Source organism: Tasmannia lanceolata, unplaced genomic scaffold (genome assembly GCF_043159265.1).
Source record: "Tasmannia lanceolata isolate RefF3 unplaced genomic scaffold, GAP_Taslan_0.1 ptg000006l, whole genome shotgun sequence".
NCBI lineage: Eukaryota > Viridiplantae > Streptophyta > Magnoliopsida > Canellales > Winteraceae > Tasmannia > Tasmannia lanceolata.
Window position 1 is genome coordinate 49,247,812 of NW_027518683.1, and position 22,992 is coordinate 49,270,803.

General features: G+C 38.8%; 1 protein-coding gene and 1 long non-coding RNA gene across 4 annotated transcripts; both read right to left on the bottom strand.

The window, feature by feature from the left end:
- Positions 1-7,221: 7,221 nt before the first annotated feature.
- On the bottom strand, positions 7,222-10,300 carry ARP1 (RNA-binding (RRM/RBD/RNP motifs) family protein). Of its 3 annotated transcripts, none has more exons than XM_077380928.1 (6): positions 9,893-10,300; positions 9,602-9,740; positions 8,739-8,862; positions 8,592-8,631; positions 7,791-8,010; positions 7,222-7,500 (listed from the first exon to the last, which is right to left on the bottom strand). In XM_077380928.1, exons 1-6 carry the CDS (start codon positions 10,070-10,072, stop codon positions 7,460-7,462), a joined length of 744 nt encoding a protein of 247 aa, XP_077237043.1. In that variant the 5' UTR covers positions 10,073-10,300; the 3' UTR covers positions 7,222-7,459. The 3 variants fall into 3 exon arrangements, with proteins under 3 accessions (XP_077237043.1, XP_077237042.1, XP_077237041.1); XM_077380927.1 differs by having other exon boundaries at positions 7,222-7,520; positions 8,739-8,868; positions 9,893-10,291; XM_077380926.1 differs by having other exon boundaries at positions 8,739-8,868; positions 9,893-10,290.
- Positions 10,301-17,934: 7,634 nt separating this feature from the next.
- Positions 17,935-22,274, bottom strand: LOC143880442 (uncharacterized). Its single transcript, XR_013251700.1, has 2 exons — positions 20,148-22,274; positions 17,935-20,060 (listed from the first exon to the last, which is right to left on the bottom strand). It is a non-coding gene; the product is annotated as an uncharacterized LOC143880442 (long non-coding RNA).
- Between the last annotated feature and the right edge of the window lie 718 nt (positions 22,275-22,992).

Below are 22,992 nucleotides of genomic sequence, written 5' to 3' on the forward strand. Positions count from 1 at the left end.
AAAGTGGGAAAGGTCAGTAAGTAGTGGTCGAATAAGTTCGAATAAGACTGGCAGATAGTGCTTTTGAAGACACATGGCAGCGGGAGTGTGGGACCCACCCTCTGAGTTCTAGGACCCACCTCTCTTTGAAACTTTCTGACTTTCTGTGATGTCGTTTCTCTCTATTTAAGGACGATTAATTGTTGTAAAGACGATTGATTAGGGGAGGTGATATCAGCAAAAGCATTCTTTAATCATTGCACACTGGCAGCTTGTCTTTTCCTTTTTAATTTGTTCGTTTGAGCTCTTTAGGCAATAAACGACAAGATGGGTTAGTGCAATTGTAAAAATATGGTTCGGCTGATATCAATTCCATTAATTATGATATTTTTTTGTGAGATCAAATGACTCTTAATTGCACACGTGGAATATTTTCATGGCGACTGCGACTGTTGATCTGATGGATTATTGTAGGGTGACCAGGTGGGTCCAAGTTCGATGCTGAATGGTGATCTGATTGGCAAGATTGAAGAGTGTAAAAATCATCGGCCGAGTCCGTTTGGTTGCCGGAATTTTTTTGGTTCTTGGGATTTTTGTGGAACAAAAGACTTGCTGGGAGATTGGTGGGAAAAAAAAACTCCTAGAAGTATCCCGGTAAAATAAAAATCCTATGTTTGGTTGAGCGGACTATGGTGAGAAAATTGTTTGGTTGCTTGAACTGTTGGGAAGAAAAAAAACTCTTCAGCGCAAGCTTATTTTTGGTTTTTGGGATTATTTTGGTTCCTAGGAGTATTTCTTCCTTCCTAAGGTTTCGTGCGGGGTTATTTTGGTTCGTAGGATTATTTTGGACCCACCAACCAAACGTGGGTGCACAAAAGTCCCAATAATCAAAAAAATTCCGACGGCTTTTTCATCATGCTTGATCAAAAGTCTAGATATATCTGATGAGTGGGGCCAAAGGTGATAGGCCAAAATTGGGATGGCAACCATTCCAATTCTGGCCTATCACCCTCCACATGGCATTGAGTCCATGACATACATCTTTTTCTTTAGACATGGTAGGTAAAACTTAAAAATGAGCATAAAATTTGTTTTTACATCCATTTTGGAAAGAACCAATCTTGGGAAGAAGTATAGCCGGGAAAAAACAACAAAAATTTTTATTTTGGAAAAAAAAGAAGAGGAATGATAGATGCAAGGGCCCTCTTTATGCAAGGGCCGGAGAAGGACCCTTGAATAGATCCACGTCATTTTTAAAGTCAGTTGGAAAACTGAATTTGAATTTGGTTACAGTTAATGAAGTGGATCTATTCAAGGTCCCTTCTTTAGCCCTTGCATAAAGAGGGCCCTTGCATCTAATCATTCCTCAAAAAAAAATTAAGGAAAATGAGTTTATCAAAAAACTTGATAATTGAGGAAAATGAGTTTATCAAAAAAACATTCCAGTTTAGGGATTTGCTAGGGTCCATCGCAAAAGGCATTTCGCGCATGCTAGACTAGCCACCTCGTGAATGGAGACTAAAGCTGTTGTCTCCATTCACGAGCTAGCTGGTCTTACATGCAACAGACAAGCCGCGAAATGCCTTTTCCAAAGGACGCTAGCAATTCCTATTTAGGGATTTATTACTTCCGACCTTTGCAATCAGGCGTGCTGATTGCGACCTATCCCTGTCGGAGGGTCAAATGTGTCAAAACAAAGTATGAAGTTGGCCGACATTTCCCCGGAACAATCTCGGCTTTACGACTTTACCAAATGATATAACACTCCCTCCTTTTAATAATGGCACTCCTTCAGTCACTTTTGATACTTCTTCGATTTCCAATTAATTATTAGAAGGGAAATCCTAAACTGAAGGGCGTCCCTTGCAAAACCCAGACAAGGGTGCCTCATTGGATCCACGTCACTAATGGGCATTTAATTTTGTGTTTATAAGGGCACTCCTGCTATTGCAAGCAAGATAGGGTTGCAACTCGGGTCGGGTTGGGTTGGGTTGAGGTCAACCCGACCCAACCCGAGGAACCCATTTTTCCAACCCGAACCCAACCCAACAAGGTTCGACTCGACTCGACCCGACCCAACCTGGCCGGAGGAATCCTTTTTTCCAACCTGACCCAACTTGAGTTTTCAGACCTAAAAAAATAAAAAATCATAAAAAGTGTCGGGTTGCCAAACCCTCAACCCGACCCGAACTCAACCCGGGTTGGGAAAAGTCAACCTGAACCCGAACTTGAACTCAACCTGACCCGACCCGACCTTTTTCAAGGTTGAACCCGGCCCGAGTTGCACCCCTAAATTGCAGGAGGTGATGACGGATCCAATAGGGTGTCCTTTTCTGAGGATGCTCTTCACTCTAACACTCTTTGTATTAAAAAGCTGTTATAATTTCCCAAACCTTATCAAATGCTAGTTTAAAAACATGTTTAATAAAAGTGACAAGTGTCACTGATGTTCCATATTTCCGCCCATGTGATCGTGCGGCTGGTAGAGTCTCACCGCCTATGAACCTGCATTCACAGAGAAAGCGTTAGGGATTCCGGAGTTGTGGCTCCGGGAGGCCACTCCGATGCTCAAGTTAGAAATATGCACCACAGGATAAAACCCAGCAAGGATAAAACGATCATAGCTAACTAACTATGGTTTGGAACGTTTTACAAGAGGGTAGTGGTATGGTGATTTGTGGTGGCGATTGCCGGAAGAAAGGAGTGGGGAAGTAGGAGATTCTAGTCTGCCTGACTTGAGCGGGGCGTGTTCCCTTTTTAGGGGGACATATTCTTTGGCCCAGTGTATGTCCTATAAGTCCTGCCGGGACTGGCCAGGAAGTGATCATGGCTACATACCATATATGCGCCAGCTGGAGGGAGATGATTGGAGGGCGTGCTTATGCAGTCTGAACCCTAATAGTTTCCGGTGACGTGGCAGGCAAGATCGTGGGGAATGGTCTTCAGAGGAGTTGGAGGCGAGGCCATGTGGGTTGTTGGCTAGCGTGGTGACACGTGTCATGATCAAGACACCAAGTACAGATTTCACTTATGATTATGGGTTATCACTCATCAGCCTCTAGTCTTCAATACCTTAAGAATGAAGCAATCTTTGTAATAGCAATAATATATTGGTGTAATGGTGGATCGTTAATATGTTATGGCTTACCTTTCCAACTATACCTCCCTCGTCAAACTACCTTTAGTTTACCTTTTCTTTATAACCTTTTGTCTTTTTTAAAAAAGTGCAGTGCAGCACTGGAGCTCACAACATGGTTGAATCATCCAAAACATTCATTTGTTGGGTCCTTCCTGCTCCAGAAATCATCTCCATAGGATGATCTTAACCCTCGATCTGTCAAGGTTTCTGTAATGTGTGGGCCCTCAACAGATTGGAGGGTTAGGATCATTCTATGGGGGACACAATATATTTAAATTGGACCCGAATAATTAGATGGCTATTATGGCTTGGATCATCCAATCATGTGGGCTCCACTGTATTTAAAAAAAAAATAGTTTAAGAAAAATTAAGGGACTATTTTCATCCGCTCAAGGTACGGTCAATCGAAATGGAAATTATGGTTGCCCGGCCAGATCAACGGATGCAATCACATCCACGTGGCAGATGTGGGCCCAAAGAGTGGGGTTTTTTTTTTTTTTTTTTCCCCCGAAGAATTCTTAATCTCTCCTGTGTTTGAATACTTTGAGAGGCCACTTTGTATTCCTTTTATCAAATTGCATCTACTTTATCTAACATGCTTTCTCTGCTCGCACCTCGAAATCCTCCCGTGTCTTGAAATTTTATAAGGGCCCGTTTGGATACCTCCCATTTTGCATTTGGATTTGGATTTGAGTTTTGAATGCAAATTGAATAGATCCAGCAGCTCATGTAGAGGGAGACAGAGAGGGAAGGAGGTACTTCCTAGTGGAGGGGAGAGGTTGAGGAGCTAAGAGGGTGAAGGAAATTGTCAGATCTGTGGATTTCCAATTTCTTATTTCCATAGCTTATTTAGAAATCTGATTTTTTTCACTGTCAGCTAGGAATTAGGAATTCAAGAATTTGATCAGATCCAAATTACAATGCAAAAAGGGCTGCAAATGTGAGAAATCTAAATCAAATCTTCTCGGCATCCAAACGGGCCCTAATGGTATCCGCACTTACAAACACATATTTTGAAAGGGATTTGCTAGCGTCCATCGCAGAAAGGCATTTTGCAGCTGGTCTCTTGCATGTGAGAGTAGCTACACATGCTTAGCTTTTGTCTTATTCATTTAATTCCGCTGAGGTGGCGGCTCTCACATGCAACAGACCAGCCGCAAAATGCCTTTTGCAATGGATGCTAGCAAATCCCATTTTGAAAAGGTACAATAGGTCCCATTCCGGTCATAAGTTCTTTTAGGCCATGTTTGGCCACCCTAAAAAAATATAGTCCATGGAATATATTTGGGTCCACTTGTGGGACATGGGAGACATGAGAGGGCAGGAGTGAGGGGAGCATGAAAAGCCTTTAAAACCCAAGAAAACAAAATACTAATTCTAAGGGATTAATTTGCTAGGGACCATCGCAGGAGGCATTTCACAGAACGTTGTTGCATGAGCTTGCAGCCACCTCAGATGAATTAAATGAATAAGACAAAATCTGTTGAAAATGAGCTTATGTGGCTGCCCTTCTCGCACAGTGGGCCCATGAATAATCCATGACATATTTTTTCATGGCTTCCAAACATGACTAGAGAATTCGCTCCCTGACTTTTAGGGGTGCAACTCGGGTCGGGTCGGATCAGGTTAAGGCCGACCCTAGCCCAACCCGAGATAGCATTCCCTCAACCCTAACCCGGCCCAACTTGAGCATCGGGTCGAGATGGTCAACCTAACCCAACCCGCCTCTAAATCTCTCATTCCTAACCCGAGGTCAGGTTGAGTCAAGTTGGGTTCGGGTTCACCAAGGGCCAAACAAGAAAATACAAGAAAAAAATATAACCCTAAGAAAATCACAATAAAATTAGAGGATGAAGGTCTGGTTCAGGTTAGGTGATCAGATTGCCAAGGCCTCAACCCTAACCCAAGTTGAAATTAAATTGGGTTGGCTTTTCCGAACCTCAACCCAACCCGCAGAAATGCCAACCCAACCGAGACAAAATCAAGTTGAACCAGCCGGGTTTGCGTTGAGCCCGACCCAAGTAGGCCTCTTACTGGTAGTGTTTCTTAATTGGTAATCTAACTTCCATAACCGGTAAGGTCTCCCTCTCTCTAAGTTAAGAATAAAAGTCATTTAGAACTTCAAAATTTGTTTCTAGTTTATAATAAAAAAATCACGTATATGATTAAATGGGAAGAGAAGTCTCTTTAATTGTCTCTTCATATATGTTTTAAAAGGGAAGAGAAGTGTCTCTCATTTTTTTTCTGAAATGATTTATTAATTAAAAATTGGGCTCACAACCGAGAGGGTTGATAACACAACAGGGGAAAAAAGAACATAGCGAAATTGGGCTCACAACCGAGAGGGTTGATAATACAATGGGGAAAAAAAGAACATAGTGATGTACGAAAGTGAAACCAACAATGTCAAAGGGGAAGGAAATCGAATATCTCCAATGACAGGTGTTCAACTCCTGCACGAGCCAGTCTATCAACCTCCCCATTTGCCGACCTCCGAATATGTTGAAACCGGACCAAGTGACCCTCCACAGTATCCAAAATCTTATCTACCAACTCAGTGAACCTCCAGGTGGTGAGCGCCTCCCATTTTAGTCACCTGATTATATTTAGTGAGTCTCCTTCCACAATGGCATTACCTAGACCTCCTCTTGCCAACAATATGATACCTTGAAGCGTAGCCCTCACGTCCGCTTCATTGGAGTCCTTGATTCCAATAGGTCCAAAAAAAAGCCCACTTTGTGGCACCAGACTCATCTCTGATAAGCCCTCCAATGCTGGCTGGATCCGGGTTGCCAATGCTAGACCGTCGATGTTGAGCTTCACCCACTCGGGCTCAGGAGGGCTCCTTCTAGGGACTATCTCCACTCCACGATCAGAACTCATACAAATCTCCCTCCAACATTTCCTAATATCTGATGGCAAGTGCAATTTGAAGCAAAGGATGATTCTAGCCCAAGAAACAGTCAAGGGAGTGGAGATAGGCGAAGGATGCGCTTCTGACTACATTTTTGAAGGGAGATGCGTCTCTTCATTTTTAATAAATATTCGGTAACGAATACGAAACAGTGGGTTTTTGTATTCCGACGGATACCAAGTTTTTCTCCATTATTTTCTATATCTTCTTGCTTTTCAAAGATTTTTTGTCATTTTTTATCGTTCATCAGGGCAACATAAAAGCGTGTTTGCTAGGCATCCGGGTAGCGTGTGAGTGCAGAACCCCTGGAGCGGAGTTGTTGTATTTTGGAGACAAACTCCGGAGTTCCCATCTTGCACCACGATTCATCATATGTGGGCGCAATACTTGTGCGGATTTAGATCCGTGTCTCAACTCAACAGATAAGTTTCTCCCTCTTTTCTTTTTACATGTTGATTCTCTATATATATTAGATTTCCTATTTACTTGAGGCAATTCAGGTAGTATGATCTGATTACTTGCAATTTCTATGTTTTCTTTTATTAGCATAATCTGAAATCACATAAAGCACATGTTTTTCTCTAACATCTCTCTAACCACAAGCTGAAACTCTCCCTCCTTTCCCCAAAATTTGCGCGTGTATGGCGTCTTCTAAGGGTTCATTTGGTGACCATGAAAAAATGTATATATTCCCTGAAATATTACTTTGGCCAGTTGTGAGTGATGGACAAATAGGGGGAGACTTCGAGAGAGTGCCAATGAGAGGAGCGTGAAATGCCCCCAAAAATTAACAAATAAAAAAATGCCCAATTTGAATTACGGTGTTCTTTTCCCGGATTTCAATGCTCTCTCCAAACTAAAGTAGTCGACAAGCGTAAATGCAATGGATTAGTCTCCTCTTAGAATAGTGAAAATAATGTTTGGCGGTCAACTGAAGTAGTTTTCTGGTGGAGAATGTCATTACCAATATAGAGAGAGGAGTTCCAAATCTCATTTTTCACGTAGCTTAGTGCAGGACAGAAGTCATACAAGATGGGCAAACAAGCGAGCTGAGTGACAAGGCCTGGCAGTTTCAAGGTAGTTTGAATCAAAACATGCAACCTAACACCACAGTGGATGACGTGGTACCCCAAAACCATCCGAAACATCCAGTAAACACCATAAATTGTGAACCAAACAAACCTTAGGATTGAGAGAGAGAATTTTAAGAATTTTATTTCAAACACAAGCTCTAAGCACCAGTTTTTAATGAAGCCATAAAGTGTCATACCATAAAATACATAGGCAAAACAGACTTGGCTCTTTTGGTTACCGATTTGCATCACTCAGATGCATGTTAGAGAGAACGAATGAATCTAATCGGTCTAAAAAGAGAGAGAAAAAAAAAGAAAAATCCCCATCATGTTTGTGTTTCTTTCCACATCATTTTAACCTTCACTCTCCAAGACTTTCACCTGCACCCTGTGACCTGTTCCACAGCCAAACAAACTGTCTGCACATCAGTTTAAGTGAATGTGGGACCCACCCCAATCTCCATCAGTGACATTTAATTTGATCAGAGATAGAATTTGCCTATTGAAATTGAACCATTGACCATTTTTATTACAATTGTCCGATTCATGGACAGCGGACGATCAGGATCGCTGGATTGGTGCAATTTTCCGCCAATGGAGCCCGCAAATGGCGGACCCAAATATTGTCTATTTACGATCAATGGTTCATGTGTGTTCTGTAATGAAATTAACTGAGAATGTGTACCTGGATTAGGAGCCACTGCAGTAGGCTTAGAGATGAAGGTGGGTATGCTAGTTATGGGGCCTGCAGTGGTCGGATTATGGACGTGGGCCGGAACACCCATGGTCTGAGATTGATGGAAATGGTAAAATGGATACACGGGCATCACAGCGTTTTGTGTCACCATCCCTTGGCTCGGATAAATCGGCGAAAATTGGCCGTATGATCCAGAGTAGCTTAGCTTCTACATCTCATCACATTCACCAAATAAGAATAACAATGCATCATATCCATCAATTTTGGCCTGACCTAGTCGATCGAGAACTCCCTCAACTCGGCCCGGTCTATGGGCAAACCCATTCGACTCGGCCGAGTCAATGGCGGAGTCAACTCACCAAAACCATTAGGTCAGCCCAAGTATTCAAAATTTGTTCACAATTATGCCCTTATTTTAATAATGACATTTCTCATTCTGTTTACACTTTCTAGTAAGGAATTAAAAGCCGGAGGAATGATAGAGGCAAGGGCGCCCTAGCGTAAAGAGCCGGAAAAGGGCTCTTGATTGGATCCACGTCATTTTTGCTGACCTTTTAAAATTGGTCGACCCAATCAAGGGCCCTTTTCGGGCTCTATATGCAAGGGCGCCCTTGCATCTATCATTCCTCAAAGCTGTTACAAACTTACAATCCAATAGCCAGTAAGAAAATTGTTCAGAAAAACAAAGAGAGTCATTATTATAACAAGGGGGATGAGGATATCATAGGCTTATGTGAACTAAGAAATCTAGAACTAGAGAAAATGTGGATAAAGGAATGATCAAATTACCGGGTTGTAACTAATATCTGCAATGTAGGTGGGAGAATACCTGAAGAAAAAGACATGGTGGCAAAGAAAAATATAATTAGATATACCAAAGACTAGTGTTTAGGATTTTGTTTAACATCTAAATAGATTTTGAACTCATAATCCTACCCATAGGCATGGAGGGGGATGCTATGCTGATGATGTTGGTGGTAAGGAGAAGGTGTGGGCCCTGCAGGGTAGTACCATTGTACTGGATTTGGCGGTGCAGATGACACGGTCCTCGATCCGACGGCTGATCCTTCATGATCAAAAGCCTGGCATTAGTGGCTCATTTGAAAAGAATACTATAAATTCTTTTTGCATATAATCTTTTATGAAAATGGTTGTGAAGTTAAAGATGATTATTTCCAAAATATTGTAAATATATATTAAATGGGGTTTGCTAATAAATTTTTTCCATGGAAAATGAAATTCCCAGAATTGGTTAAAAACTCATTTTCCATTTTTTTTTTTTTTTTCAGAAATTGAATTGGTTTGGGTATTAACGGAAAAATGGAAACCTACAAGGCCCTAGAATTATTTTTTTTCAAATAAAATTTTCCCCCAGATCCAAACACTGTCTCATTTCGGTCTTTGCTCCGCATTGTAGGCGACTACAAAGAAATCAAATCGGATCGGGCTCGTCGCACATGTGATACAAGATCAGGTGATCGTAACCGTCCAATCGGAAGACTATTGCATGAAAAAATGTGGGCCGGGGTAATGCTTTACTAGCCCCATGTGTACACACTATGACATAGTAGGTCTAACCTTTGAATGATCTGAACCGTCCATTTAATCAGCGTCACTATGGATATCATTCAGACTAAAAATCAAGCTAATAATGCACTCCAAACATCCAATTAAATTTCGGCCCAAATCCCAAATTTAGGTCCATTTCGGCTGAGACCGAAACCGAAATTTGGCGAAATCCGAAATTAAAATGTGAAAACGAAGCCCAAAAGTGTGAAACTCAAAACAAAACACACTACCTTGTTGTGGGGCCACCGATGAGGATCTGGGTCGCCGCGCTCCGAGAGAAGCCAGATTGCAGTTGGCTCGGCGCCCGTTGATCATCGGCGTCGAATCCTCACACGCCTTCTTCGCCGCTTCTGGATCCTTAAAAGTCACCTACAAAACTCACACCCCGGCGTAAGATAGTAGATCATTCAGATCTATAACGCGCATTACTGGATTTCCTAACCGTCCGATCTTGATCGAACGGTCAGTTTGAAAAACTAGAACAATGTACTAAGAATCAAACAAGATTTGCATGATCTTACAAATCCATAGCCCTTGGATCTGCCAGTGATCTTATCAGCGATAATAACAGCTTCCAAGATATCTCCATACTTATCAAAATGCTCTTTCATAGTCTCTTTCTGAGTCTCCCATGCTAATCCACCAACAAAGACTTTGGTTAATGTGGTGTCTCCGAACTGCCCTCCGTTACCCATCGTCATTTTTCCGGTCAGAGTCGGAAAATAAGAGAATAGAGGATCTGTGTTTGTAGTGGAGGGCAATGCTATATAAGAAAGGGGGATCTGTGTTTGTAGTGGAGGGCAATGCTATATAAGAAAGAGTTAAGGGTTAGAGGTGTTTACAGCTTAGGAGGGAAATAAAATAGAAGAAAAAGACAGTGAAAGACAGAGAGGCATATAGGGTTGGCCTTTGCCATCTACGTGCTTTTGCCCTTTTTAACTCTCTTCATTGGCTCTGTCTCTCTGCCTTTTTGGAAAAATTCTTGCCACTAACTAGCTATATTCTATGTACATATATGCAGAGCTCGTGGGCCCCGAGGTACATCTGTTATCATAGATCGTTGATCTTGTGGGGCACCATGTAAATGAGCAATCTAACCGCTCGTTTTTTGTGTATTTTTTGTAACATAATCACACCATTGAGAGAATTAATTGGATTTTTTTGAAGAGATCAAGTAGGAAGACGATTTGATCGTTGATGAACGAACACGGCCATGACTGATCAGGACCATGGATCTAATGGTAGGGCCTAGTGGGTCCTGAACCAACGGATGATGAGACCCATTTGCAAGATTTGAGGTGTAAAAACAAACAACTAGTTAAAGGATACTTTCCTAATCAAGCTTGATCAATAGTCTATATCATCCGATGTAGGGGTGCAACTTGGGTCGGGTAACCCGACCCGCATCGACCCAAACCAAAAATAACATGGGTCGGGTTTAGAAATCATGGGTCTTTTGTAGCTTGTAGGGTCGGGTTTTAAATAGGAAAATCGGACTGAATCTTGGGTAGGACAGGGTTTAACGAAAAAATTAACCCGAAACCCGATCCGACTTATATGGGTGTACTGTGACTTTCTTAAATTATTTTCCAATATATTGAGACAATTGTTTTCATTGAGGTGATCTAGTTGAACCCGTAATCCGATGAGGGTGGGACCAAGGTTGTATTTGTTCTCAAACGGTTGGAAATTTTTTCATGATATCATCCGCTTGTGCTTATTACGAAGCACATGCAATGCACATGATTATGTAAATTTATGAAATTTACCTGTTAACTAATTATTATTAATTTTCTTTTAAAACGCGGACAAGGTGGCCTCAAATAAAACCTAAATATTTCTTAGTTTTAAGCTGTTTTTTCTGTTGTCTTTTTTATAAATATTTTATGATTTCTTTATAATAATTTAAATAACTCACCACTCAAAGCGACAAACAAACCACCGTACCGAATTATAGAAACGGATTCTTCGTACTGAACGTGCAGCCTAGAACGGAGTTGCATAAATTAAGGCGGGCAATTGTCCCCCTTCCCTTTCAAGTGCCATCGCCCCTGCGTTTAATGAGTATTACCCTAATGGGGTGGTCCAGAGAGAAAAAGAGGCGAATATATATAACTCCCATGCATACGGCATGTAGGGGACTGGTGTGACGGGCGTGGGCCAGCACAATAATGTGCACACGAGACTGGTCCCACACTTAGATGTGAATCCTATTGAATGGTTGGGATTGTTTATTAAGGAAGTCAATGGCATTGATTATCCAATCCACGTGCCACATGTACGGTGGGCCACAACCAAGAAAAGGAGAGTGGCACTAGCATTCCTCATCCCACTTTCAACAGATGTAGGGCCATTCATCTTGCCGACCCCACTATGAAAAGATCATAGCTCGAAAGCCCATCGATATGAAATTCTTAGCCGTTTGATCTGTAGCACAATCGTAAATGATCAGATTGTCGTAATCATCCAATCTTTGTTGTTTTTGAATTATAGCTCACGACAGCAGGACCTAATGATGGACGTCTAGATTATGAGGACGGTAGGGTTCGGGTCAAGTTGCCCATGGCCTCTACCTGAACCCAACCTAAGAAATGCCAACCAAACCCATGCCAAAATCAGGTTGAATCCATCCTAGGCCGACCCAAGTTGCACTCCTAGTTATTTATTTTATACATCAAGTACAAGTTTTTTTCTAAAATATGGTGGGCCCATATTATCTGATGATCGAAACCATTCATCTGTTGGGCCCCAACATAAATAGGCGATGCCTCTAAAATCATCTCAATAGGATGATCCTAACCGTCCAATCTGAACAAGTTTCTCTACTGAATCTGTTTTTGAATGAAAAGAAACAAGAAAGCAGAAAAACAAAGGGAGTGAGAATCGTGGGGCATGTGGGAATCGGATCCGTTTTTTACCGTCGCTTTGCGTGGGTATAACGTGGCCAACTGTGTCGCATGAGGAAGGGAAAGAGAGGAGGAGGTTTCGGTCTATCTTGTCGTTGGATTGTGTGGAGTTTGACCGACAGAAATAAAAAGGGGGTGAAAAATGAAAAACCATGAGCTGTAAGAGCACGAGGGGTGTGAGTTGGCAAACAAGAGGGTTTCAGCTAATAATCTATCTATTCTTCTTCTTCTCCTTCTTCTTCTGCTTTTTAATGTTGGTCGGCAAAGGGAGTGAGTTGGCCTGCAGTGTAGAAATGATGGGCACGTCGTGGGAGGAGAAATGGAGAATACACATATCTCCTTCCTTTCCTTTCTTTCATGCGTGATTCGAGCTTCACCACGTGTCTTCTTCACGCATGCGACAACTTTAATCTTATGAGTCTTGTACTGTCTATATTTAGCAACAAGAATTAACATAATATTGGGCATTAGGATTGGATTATTTGTCTTATTTTTTGTGCATACGAGATCAAAAGCCTAGCTTACCAAGTAGACGGTTAGGATCAATCAAAGATGAGACTATTATTCCATAGTAAGGTAGTTACACTGTATTACAATGAGTTTGCACCCTGTCCAAGTATTGATGGATAGGATGTGTTGGGGGTAAAATCGGCACTAGCTGTCGATAAACGACATGTGTTGGGGGTAAAATTGGGAAACCGCCTCTCATAGAGGCAACGTGCACTAAGGCTGTAACTCGCTATCTATGGAAGGATTATTAGAAAGTAACTTGCTCGTTAAGGGAAATAGGATATCTATTGAAAATAGATATAATCTAATCTCTCGGGAAGTCAACTAATTAGGAAAGACTCCTAAAAACAGTAAGATTCTAACTATTGTGGACTCTATTCTCTATAAAAAGGGACCCTCACCTTCATCATAGAACTACATTAGACTTGATTCTTAAAGAAGGGGTACGTAGGCAGCTTGGTAACAACCAAGTTCAGTCACAATCCTTCTCCTTGTTAGGATTTTTCAAAGTCCATAAAGCAATATTTCTAAAAAGTTGTAATCTTTAGTGAACAGTCATGATTCTATACCCAAGCATTGCAATCTTTGGTGAATAGTCATGATTTTATACCAACAATCACATTTGTTCTGAAATGGTGCATCTATTCGAATAAACAGGCACATCTGTTATGAAATGGTGCATCTATTCAAATGAACAGACACATCTGTTCTAAAATAATGCATTGATTCTAAAAGACATGTCTATTCATTGATGATCTTTTGGAAAAGACATGTCTGTAGAAAGTGAACAGACACATCTGTTCTGTAAAGATGCATTTATTCGAATTAAAAGACAATAGACATGTCTATTCATTGATGATGTTTAGAAAAGACATGTCTATAGAAAGTGACTATTGGTTGGTTATAAATATGTGAGCTAGGATTCAATTCAAAGCACTTCTTCAGATTCGTTCTCTCTTCTCTATTACTTCTGTAGTTTTGCTTCAATTAGAAAACTGCAATTTGGTAACTGAAACAGATTAATTTTTTGGCCTAAATTATCTTGGGAGGCAAATTTACTGATTACCTTTTGCAGATTTATAAGGGGCAAATTCTGTCTTAAGGAGAGAACGAATTACGTTCGATTTAGGCATTAATTTTCTTCATTCAATATTTATAACACTCCATTTATCTTCGTTGGTAATACTTCTAAATTTAATCTCCTTCCCCTCAACTCCCCTGTGATTCCAATTTCTAGCTTAATTATTGAGATATCGTAATTATGGTTCTCCTAACATCTTTTCTGTGAGTACAAGTTGCTTACAAATTGACTCTATCACCGCTAGATCGGGTAGAGCGGATTTTAGCATCATCAGGATGCAACCTCGTTGTAAGGTTATGACATACACTAAATATGGGTGTAGTGCATTGTACATTTGATTAATCTGAACCGTTCATTCGATAGGACAAATTATGTTCTAACAGACTTACATTTTGTAACCAAGGTTTTAAATTTTGGTTCGGTTTCTACTCACATATTGTAACCAAGGTTTTAAATTTCGGTTTCGGTCGCTATAGAAACAGCTTGATTAAAAAATTTCTCAGAAATATTGTAAAATTAGGACAACTTAAAGAAACATATGAAAATGATAGAATTTAAATCAGTAACTAATATTTTAATATAATGTTCACTAAAACTAATAAATGGGATTTGCTAGTGTCCATCGCAGAAGGCATTTCGTGGATGGCCTGTTGCAAGTGAGAGCAGCCACATCATGAATCAAGACAAAATCTGCTGAAAAGTGAGCCGTGTGGCTGCTCTCACATGCAACAGGCCATCCGTGAAATGCCTTCTGCAATGGACGCTAGCTAAATCCCCTAATAAATATAAGAATAAAAAAAGAAAAATGTTATCAGCACAACCATGTTTTGATATATGTGCTAACCTATGTTGTGTTTTAGTATTTAAAGACATGTCAAAAGGTTATTACAGTTCCCAAAAAGCCTTCACAAGCCACTTAATAAAAGAAAAGATAAGCTAGAACCGGGTAAATAACAATTTAAGGTTCTGCCTATATCATTTCACAATTCCCCTTCCAAACTATCTAGACCTTCTTCCCTCCAAAATAATAAAAAGACGAGGGTTTCTGGAAAATCTCTTTATCAGTCTCAGGTATGCTGGATTAACATTTTTCACATTTCCCTCCTTTTAAACAGTTAGACGAAATCTTGATCTTAGGGTTTTTTCCTCGTTCTGGACGATTGAGACTCAATTACAATCCCAGGAAGAATTTATTGCTAAATTATTGTTCTTGTTATGATTCTGAATGTTTTATTTATTTATGGGATGGTCCTGATTTTATGTTCCTTATTAGAAATTGTGAGAAATCTAGAGATGATCAAGGACTGAGATTTATGTATTAATGGATGGATATGGGTAGTGATAAATGGACACCCTAATATCTTAAATTGACCCCCCCCCCCCCCCCCCCCCCCTCTCTCTCTCTCTCTCTCTCTCTCTCTCTCCACTGCCCTATATGAGGGTTGATTTAAGATATATGAGGGTCGGGTTATCACTGTTACGTGCCAAGATGGGTCTCGCTACAGTGAATAAATTAGTTTGGATTTAGGATATGTAAGATCTTAGAAGATCTGTTTATTGGATTGCTTGTACGGTAGATTAGGCAGGTAGGGTGGATTAAGTAACTAGAATTATTTGGATACTAGCCAAGATTAGATTAATCTTTATTTAGTTATTTCCATTGTTATCATAAGATCTTTCTAGATCTTTCTATGTTTATTCCTTGAGTGTTTTACTTAAATACTCATTTGTTTTTCTATAATTTAATGAAGAAAGTATCTTAGAATTGTGTCTTCTGCACAAAGGAGGACTGATCCTTCCCTCGAAGTGGATCAAGAGGTTGATCTTCCCTCTAAGAAGATCAATCACATTACGAACCATTCATGTTCGTAACATTTGGTATTAAAGCAGCCACTACGTCCCGTGTTCGAGTCACGGAAGGGGCGACCTGGAAAAAAGGCCAGAGTGAAAGCCGTCACAGAGTTTGCCGCCGAGGACGGCGGATGCGGAAGCGTGGTGGAATGTTACGATCCTTAGTGGGGGGCCACCTAGGTATGGGATTGGGTGGGACCCAGCCCGGTATGGGACAGATTTAAAGGGCTTTGCCTAATGCGTTCCATAAGTCTGGAGCTTTTGGAAATAGGATGAATGCATAAACGAACCCTATTACCCAGCCACTTAGAAGCCTTTGGAAATCTAGACACGAGCTACAAACACGTTTGAAAAAATAAAACCACTTGAGGATTTTTTTTTCCTAGAAACAAGAATTATGCAAAAGTTGCGCAACTTTTTCAGACACTATTTTCTAGATTCTTCGTTTCCCATATTTAGCCTTCTCTAGTGGCCTTTTTATAGTTGTTTGAAAGAAATTTGGATCTTTGAACCCTGTCAAACGAATGAGAGGGCTAAACACACATCAAATGGAACAGGACTTAGCTCCGCAACGTTGCGGAGAACTTCATCCGCAATGCACTAATAGCATGGGGTGTAGTAATATCAATTCCATGGTCTGTTGTTTTAATTGATATTTCCACACCCCATATTTTCCATTGCTTTTAGAGCGTTGCGGTTGAGGTTCAACCTCAATCAACCGCAACGTTGCGGAGCCAAGTTTTGTTCACACGTTCAAAACTCATTTATTCCTCATTCCTACCCAAAACTTGAAGACAAGGTTTTTTTCTCATTTTTTCGCGCAATATCTTCTTCCGATGCATTCTACATTGGATAGGAGTAAGGTTTTAAATTTTGGTTTAGGTTTCGGTTTCACTTGAAAATTTCGGAATCCTATAATATCACAGAAACAAATCAAAACATATGCAAATGATAGAATTTAAAGATAAGGAGGACCTACTCCCACACCTGGAGATTTGCTCATTGGATCAATGAGATTCGGGAGCAAATGGGAGGCTCTTCCATTACTTATCATCATGCGAGAAGATCTGCAGACAATGAGGCAAACAAGATCGAAAGAGACGGTGTAGCGTTGGATAGGATACAGTTGTTTTTTTTTTTTTTTTTTTTTGACTTCCTCCTTTAGGACTATGATTTTTGTGTACTTCTCATTTTTCTTTGCCAGTGTCTTTCTTTCAACTTGTAGCAACAACATCTAGGTTTCGGGGTTCACCATTTTCTTATTAATATTATATCCCAACATCATTAAAAAAAAAAAAAAAAAAACAGAGTAAACTCTAATAAATGCTAGAGTAAGCACAATCCAGATTAACCAGCGTAAAGGCCAGATTAATCGCCGGCCAATCTTTTCTCGGTGTATTACTGGTGCCCACAAGTCCCCCGGTGGAAAAATCGTCGGCAAATATTTTCCCAGTGATGAATGGCGGTCCAAACTGCCGCCCCTAAGAAGCGCTGGTTATTTTATTAGTCTGCAGTCTTGAACACTAGCTAAATGTGGAAAACATTTAAGAAAAAAAATACTTGCGCGGCGGTACAGCCGGGAAAAGTTTTTTTTTTTTTTTTTTGGTAAAAAAAATAGTTAATTTTTTATAAACCCAAAATTGGGTCTTACCCAATTTTTTTATAAACCCAAAAAAAACATTTAAGCAGGCCTTACCCCTGCTTTGTTTTTCCAGAGTGCACAAACCCAAAATTAAATAATCCTGTCCTGGAAATGTCATTATATACATATGAACATTGATCTCAACATTGTTACCTTAAGCAGCAATAAGGAGTAGAATGGAACTTTCTTTCTCCACAATAATTTTTGCTTTACTTTCATAAGGAGTATTCTCATATTTCCTTTATAGATACCTAGTATGTCTCTAAATTCCTATACAGTTCTTTGGAAAAAAGTAACTGCGCTAACAATTTTGACAAGGTTCAAAGAAGTTTGACGCTGGACAATGATGGGCAGGCCTTTGTAATTTTAGATGCTTATAGTAGTGGGACTTGTAATGATTTATAGCATAATACAAGGCGAACTGCATTGGTTTGGTGAACCAGTATGCAAGAGATTAGTTGAAGGTGGTCTACAAATTTACAATTAATCCTGAATTGTAAATCTAACAAGGAGGAAAACCAGATAACTTCAAGGGAAAAATAAAAAAATCAACACTTACAAATTTCCAAGGTAAAATAAAAGCTTAAACCTTGCTTTGTTTTGCATAATTTTTGGTACAGATTAGAAACACTTGAAAAGCAGCTATAGAAAAGAAGCAAATCAGGGTCTTAATTATCAACCAAACAAAAAAGAAGTACCATATGACACACCACAAATTCCCTATTTCAGAAAACCATAAGAACTCATCTAGTGGAAATTGATGCACACGTCTGTAGATTGTAAATAACAGGTATATGAATAACTTCAACACAGCTACAGAGAGAATAACTATGAAGAATCAGTACAAGAATTTAGAAGGTTCGAGTTTCCTTGTTCACTTCTGGGTCAATATGACTTAATGCTGAGAAAGGCATATAAAGGAGGGAGGGCCAATCCAGTCTTTTATATTTCAGACCAAACATTTCCAGTGGCTCACCTGAAAACAGGTACCTTTTTGATAAACAGTAGCATAGAACAGATTTATACTAGTCAAATTCAAATGTATCATGCTTGATTCATTTTTAACATAGTCTGAGTTTCTACTACATACTAAATAGTCAGTGAAAACTGAGTCTACTTGTCCAAGTTCTGAGTTGATCATAAGTTGTTGAAAAATAACGTAAAGGATAACCCATCCATACAGTTATTATTATTTTATTTTTTTGAAATTTGACAAAATATATTTATACTATGAGAATTACGTTGGGGACTAGAGGTCCCAACTTGCATTTACATAGTATAATTGGTCAAGAGTATACTCCTGACCTAAAGATGAAACAAAATGAAACTATTCTTAATTACATTATGACCATCCATACAGTTATAGAAAAGAAAATAGGGAACAATAACCATAGTTGCATTTAGATAAATATCATTAGTCATAAAAACTCACATGGATAATAGATTCATAGAAGGACCGGATAGATTTGAGCTGTAAAGTCAGATCATAAACTGTAATGATTTCCTAACCATTTTGGAAATTTAATACAAAAACATACAAGATACCATAAATGTGAAAAGTGAGAACCACATTCTAAAAGTTACATCAAATTTCAGTTGATTCTAGCATCATGGAATTGAGTGTAAAAACTCTTGCAATATGATCTGTAAGAGAGAAAGGAGTGAAATACGAAGACAGGAAAAGAGGAGGGAACCCATGCAATTCGTGGGGTTTGAACATGTTATTCCAATAAACCTACTTTTAATGGAACTGTGCCCCATTCCATTTTTTATTGAATCTTAAAACCCATATACGATCTTTATAAGCATATTCATGATATGTTGCAGTACCCATAATGATATGTTGCAGTACCCATATGAAAGTGCGTTAGATACTTAAATCAGAGTGTTTAGCCGTTTTTCTATTGATCATAGATTTCCCAGGATTGATGCAGAGACCAAGTGAAAAGTTTAGCTTCCAAAAAAGTAGTTTTTGATGTTTTTGTGGAAAAAGACAAGTATGCTTCTCACCTTATGAATTCCAAGCTAAGACTATCTTCGCCTGCAAAAATCTCATTGGAAATAAGAAAAAAGATTAAAAAAAGATGAATAACTCTAGCTCATTGGAAATAAATGTTAACAATTGATGAAATGTAATTGTTATATACTTAAACATACTATCATAGATACAAAAGCCTCATCGACAGGTTGTTCATCCTTCCGCATACGAGTAATCATAAATAGGTCAACTCGGCTAATCTCCTCCCAATCCCTCTTCAATCGATATCATCAAGCAAACAACATTTAATTCAATTTGATGTGACTATCAAGCATGTAACCACCAAATGAAATTAAAAATTTACAAAGTTAACACTTCTTAGAGAATCCTCGCGAAGCTCTTCAACCTGCAATGTGGCTAATATGTTGTTTCTCACAATTAGCCTCGTTGATCTCACTACGCATTCGCAAAGTGAATTACTATGCATCTTATTTCAATGTGTTGCAAGTGAAAATAAAAAATGATTACATAATACACTTTATCTTCCCTAACTCAGAGTTTCAATGTGCAAAGAGATTCAACCATTGGTCTACTACGACTTGATGATCAGACATTTGCTTTGTATTGTTAAAGTAGATTTTCTTCAACTTGGTTTTCCAATCCCTCCATTTCTTTTCAATGGATTGCAAGTTTAACTATTACTATCGATGTCAAAGTGCGCCTACATCAGACATAAAAAGTCATACAATCAAATAGTCAAAATTTAAATAATAGATGTGAACCAAACATATACGTTAATTTAGAATACCTGAACAAGTGCCCACACATCCTCCTTGTTTTCATTCGGTATTTTTATCCAGTCATACACATCAATGGGTAGCTTGTAACCTTACTGTGCCAATGAACCCAAAGAATTTGTGAACTTGCTCGGTTCTTTACTAATAGGTTTCCCAATTCCAAAAAAAGGATGAAAGAAGACTCACAAAGATAAAGGAAAACAATATTTCTCAAAGCCCTCATACTACTTCAGATGTTTCCGCTCTACTCCCAGGTAATAAATGAACAAGAGAAGTAAATCAAGCAGCAAAAAATGGCCTGTCTGCTCAAGCATGTTGTCCTACAAACCAAATACATGTGCAAGAATATAGTTATGCTACAAAAGTATTTGAACAAAAATCACTCAACAAGATAATCAGCTAAGCCCTTGTTTTCAAAGGCTTCTTAATAGAGAATCAGTATACCACAAAAGATGATATGAACAAGCAGCTAACATAAAATTTTGTGAAAGTATCCATATTTTGCCAAAATATATTGTCAATATCTAATCAAGAGTTTAATCTCCCAGTAATATCAAGCTCCCACGAATTGCAGAGATAATTTCTAGTAGCAACAGCCCAGACAATTTCAAAATCTTAACAAGTTATTAAATTAAAGAGGAAATACAACATACATATTCGGAAGGCATAAAAATCACTAGTCATGCTCAGTCAAGAAGAATATCAATAACAAAGAGATCCAAAACAACTTCACACTAATAACTAACTGTAATGCTTTTTAAGAGGAAAAAGAAAAAACACCATCACTACCAAAGTAGAATATTTATTTAAGCAATCTTTACACATGGTATCCTTCAAATCCTATGTTAAGGTATAAAAGATTAAATAACTCCTTCTCCAACAGCTTAAGCTATTGGAGTAATTGGTAATTTCATATGGTATTAGAGCCAAAGGTCCTAAGTTCAAACCTCCTCGAAATTAAAAATCCACATGGAATGACGTACCCAAAAAAGGGGCCCACATGTGTAACGTGTAGGCAAACCCTAAAAAAGAGGGGCCATACATGAGGGAGAGTGTTAAGGTATAAAAGATTAAATAACGCCTTCTCGAACAGCTTAAGCTATTGGAGTAATTGGTAGTTTCACATCCTACATTTAAAAAGAAAAACTAAGACAATCAAGTATAATAGGTAAGCTGATAAAGACTGGTTTCCTTCAAAGAAAAGATCGAAATTCAATAAGAAATGTCTGCCAAAAACTGATTTGTAAAAGAAAAAGTGAGTAGGTATTGAATCTAAGAGATGAATAACACTATTTCGAAGCACAATCTCAAACTGATTTGGATGGGATTACCAAAGATTGAAAATAGAACTTTCTAGTAGAACCTATATACGGCTCATTGCATAAATCTTAAGCTAAAAAACTTGACAAAGACAGAATTATTACTAACATGATAAAGTAGCTCTGAAGATAACTTGATTTATCTATAACAATAGAGGGTTGTTGCACTTGATGAAGAATAAGTTTACAAAAGGGAGAGATTTGTGTTGTTTTGCTCGGACGAGGTTTGCAACAAATTTCTTGATCATACAGTCTTATGGTACATAGAAAAGCTATACACCAAATGATTGTTTTTTATCAGTATTTTGCTAGTAGGCGTTGTAGACATAGTACACTGTCTGGTAGTGCTTCCTGGTCGAGTTGTAGGCTAATTCTCAATATTGGTGAGTCTCTAAGCACTTCGCTTGATATATCGCCAAGACAAACTTGCCATGGGTTATATGTATGAGGATATAGATAAGGCCAAGCCAGAAGGAAAAAGGTTGAAGAAAGACGTTTGAGCATATACCGATTTAAGATAGAGGATGGGATTACCAACTTCATACTCCCCTTCTTGCAGTTAATTTTTCAGCCTCACCTTCTCTAGACATTATGAGATTACTAATGCCTTGATGAATTTCATTAACAGGCTGATACCACATAAAGAAGTACATAAGATATCGTCACTTTTCAGATTGAGGAGTATCTCAAAGCCTCATGTCACTTTGGCATCGCTATGGTAATCCACAACCAAAGGAAGTTGGGTACAAGTAATTTGAATATATCTTATGTTTTTTAGAATGATGTTGTTTATATCTTATGTTATGTTTTAAAGTTCATTTCATTAATGATGTATTGCTGACTGTGAGAACTTTATCATTTATGAACTTAGAAATTTGTAATGCGACAATGTATGGAAGGAACTGGGCTACTGGACTACTTTTGAGAACATCCACTCTGCAAAGAGGGACAAGTTGGAGTACGAGAGATTGGATAATCTGGAGTTTCTCCACTACAACTTGAAGTTTTGAGAAAGATTTAATGCTTTTAATTATTTTTTCTCACTTCTCAAGACTCGCACTTTAAATTTAAACTGATAAAAATTTCTGATATTTTGTAATAGAGATTTACCAAGGAAGACAAACTACTAGCCATCAACCTAGACACTTTAATGTCTTGATAGATTGGATGACAGGGGATAATCATATTTTCGCCATAATAGGTTGTCAACAAGTGGAACAACCTATTGTTATTGTGGACGTTGGAGACGGGGACATTGATGCTGATGCTGATATTCATTGAGTTGTTGGTGTTGATGATGAGGGATACTATTTAATTGAGTATAATGATCTGGCTTATGAAAGCGTATAGGACACGAGGAGTGCGATGAGAGATTTGAACAATTTCAAACTTGATTTATGTTTGTAATGTTTATAGTTGGCATCTGGTATGATGAATGATGAGATTTATTGATGTTTTGCACTAAATTTGATATTAATTAGACCCATCAAGAGGCAATTTCATGCCATAGTAGATGTATAGTGTAGTAAAATGTGAT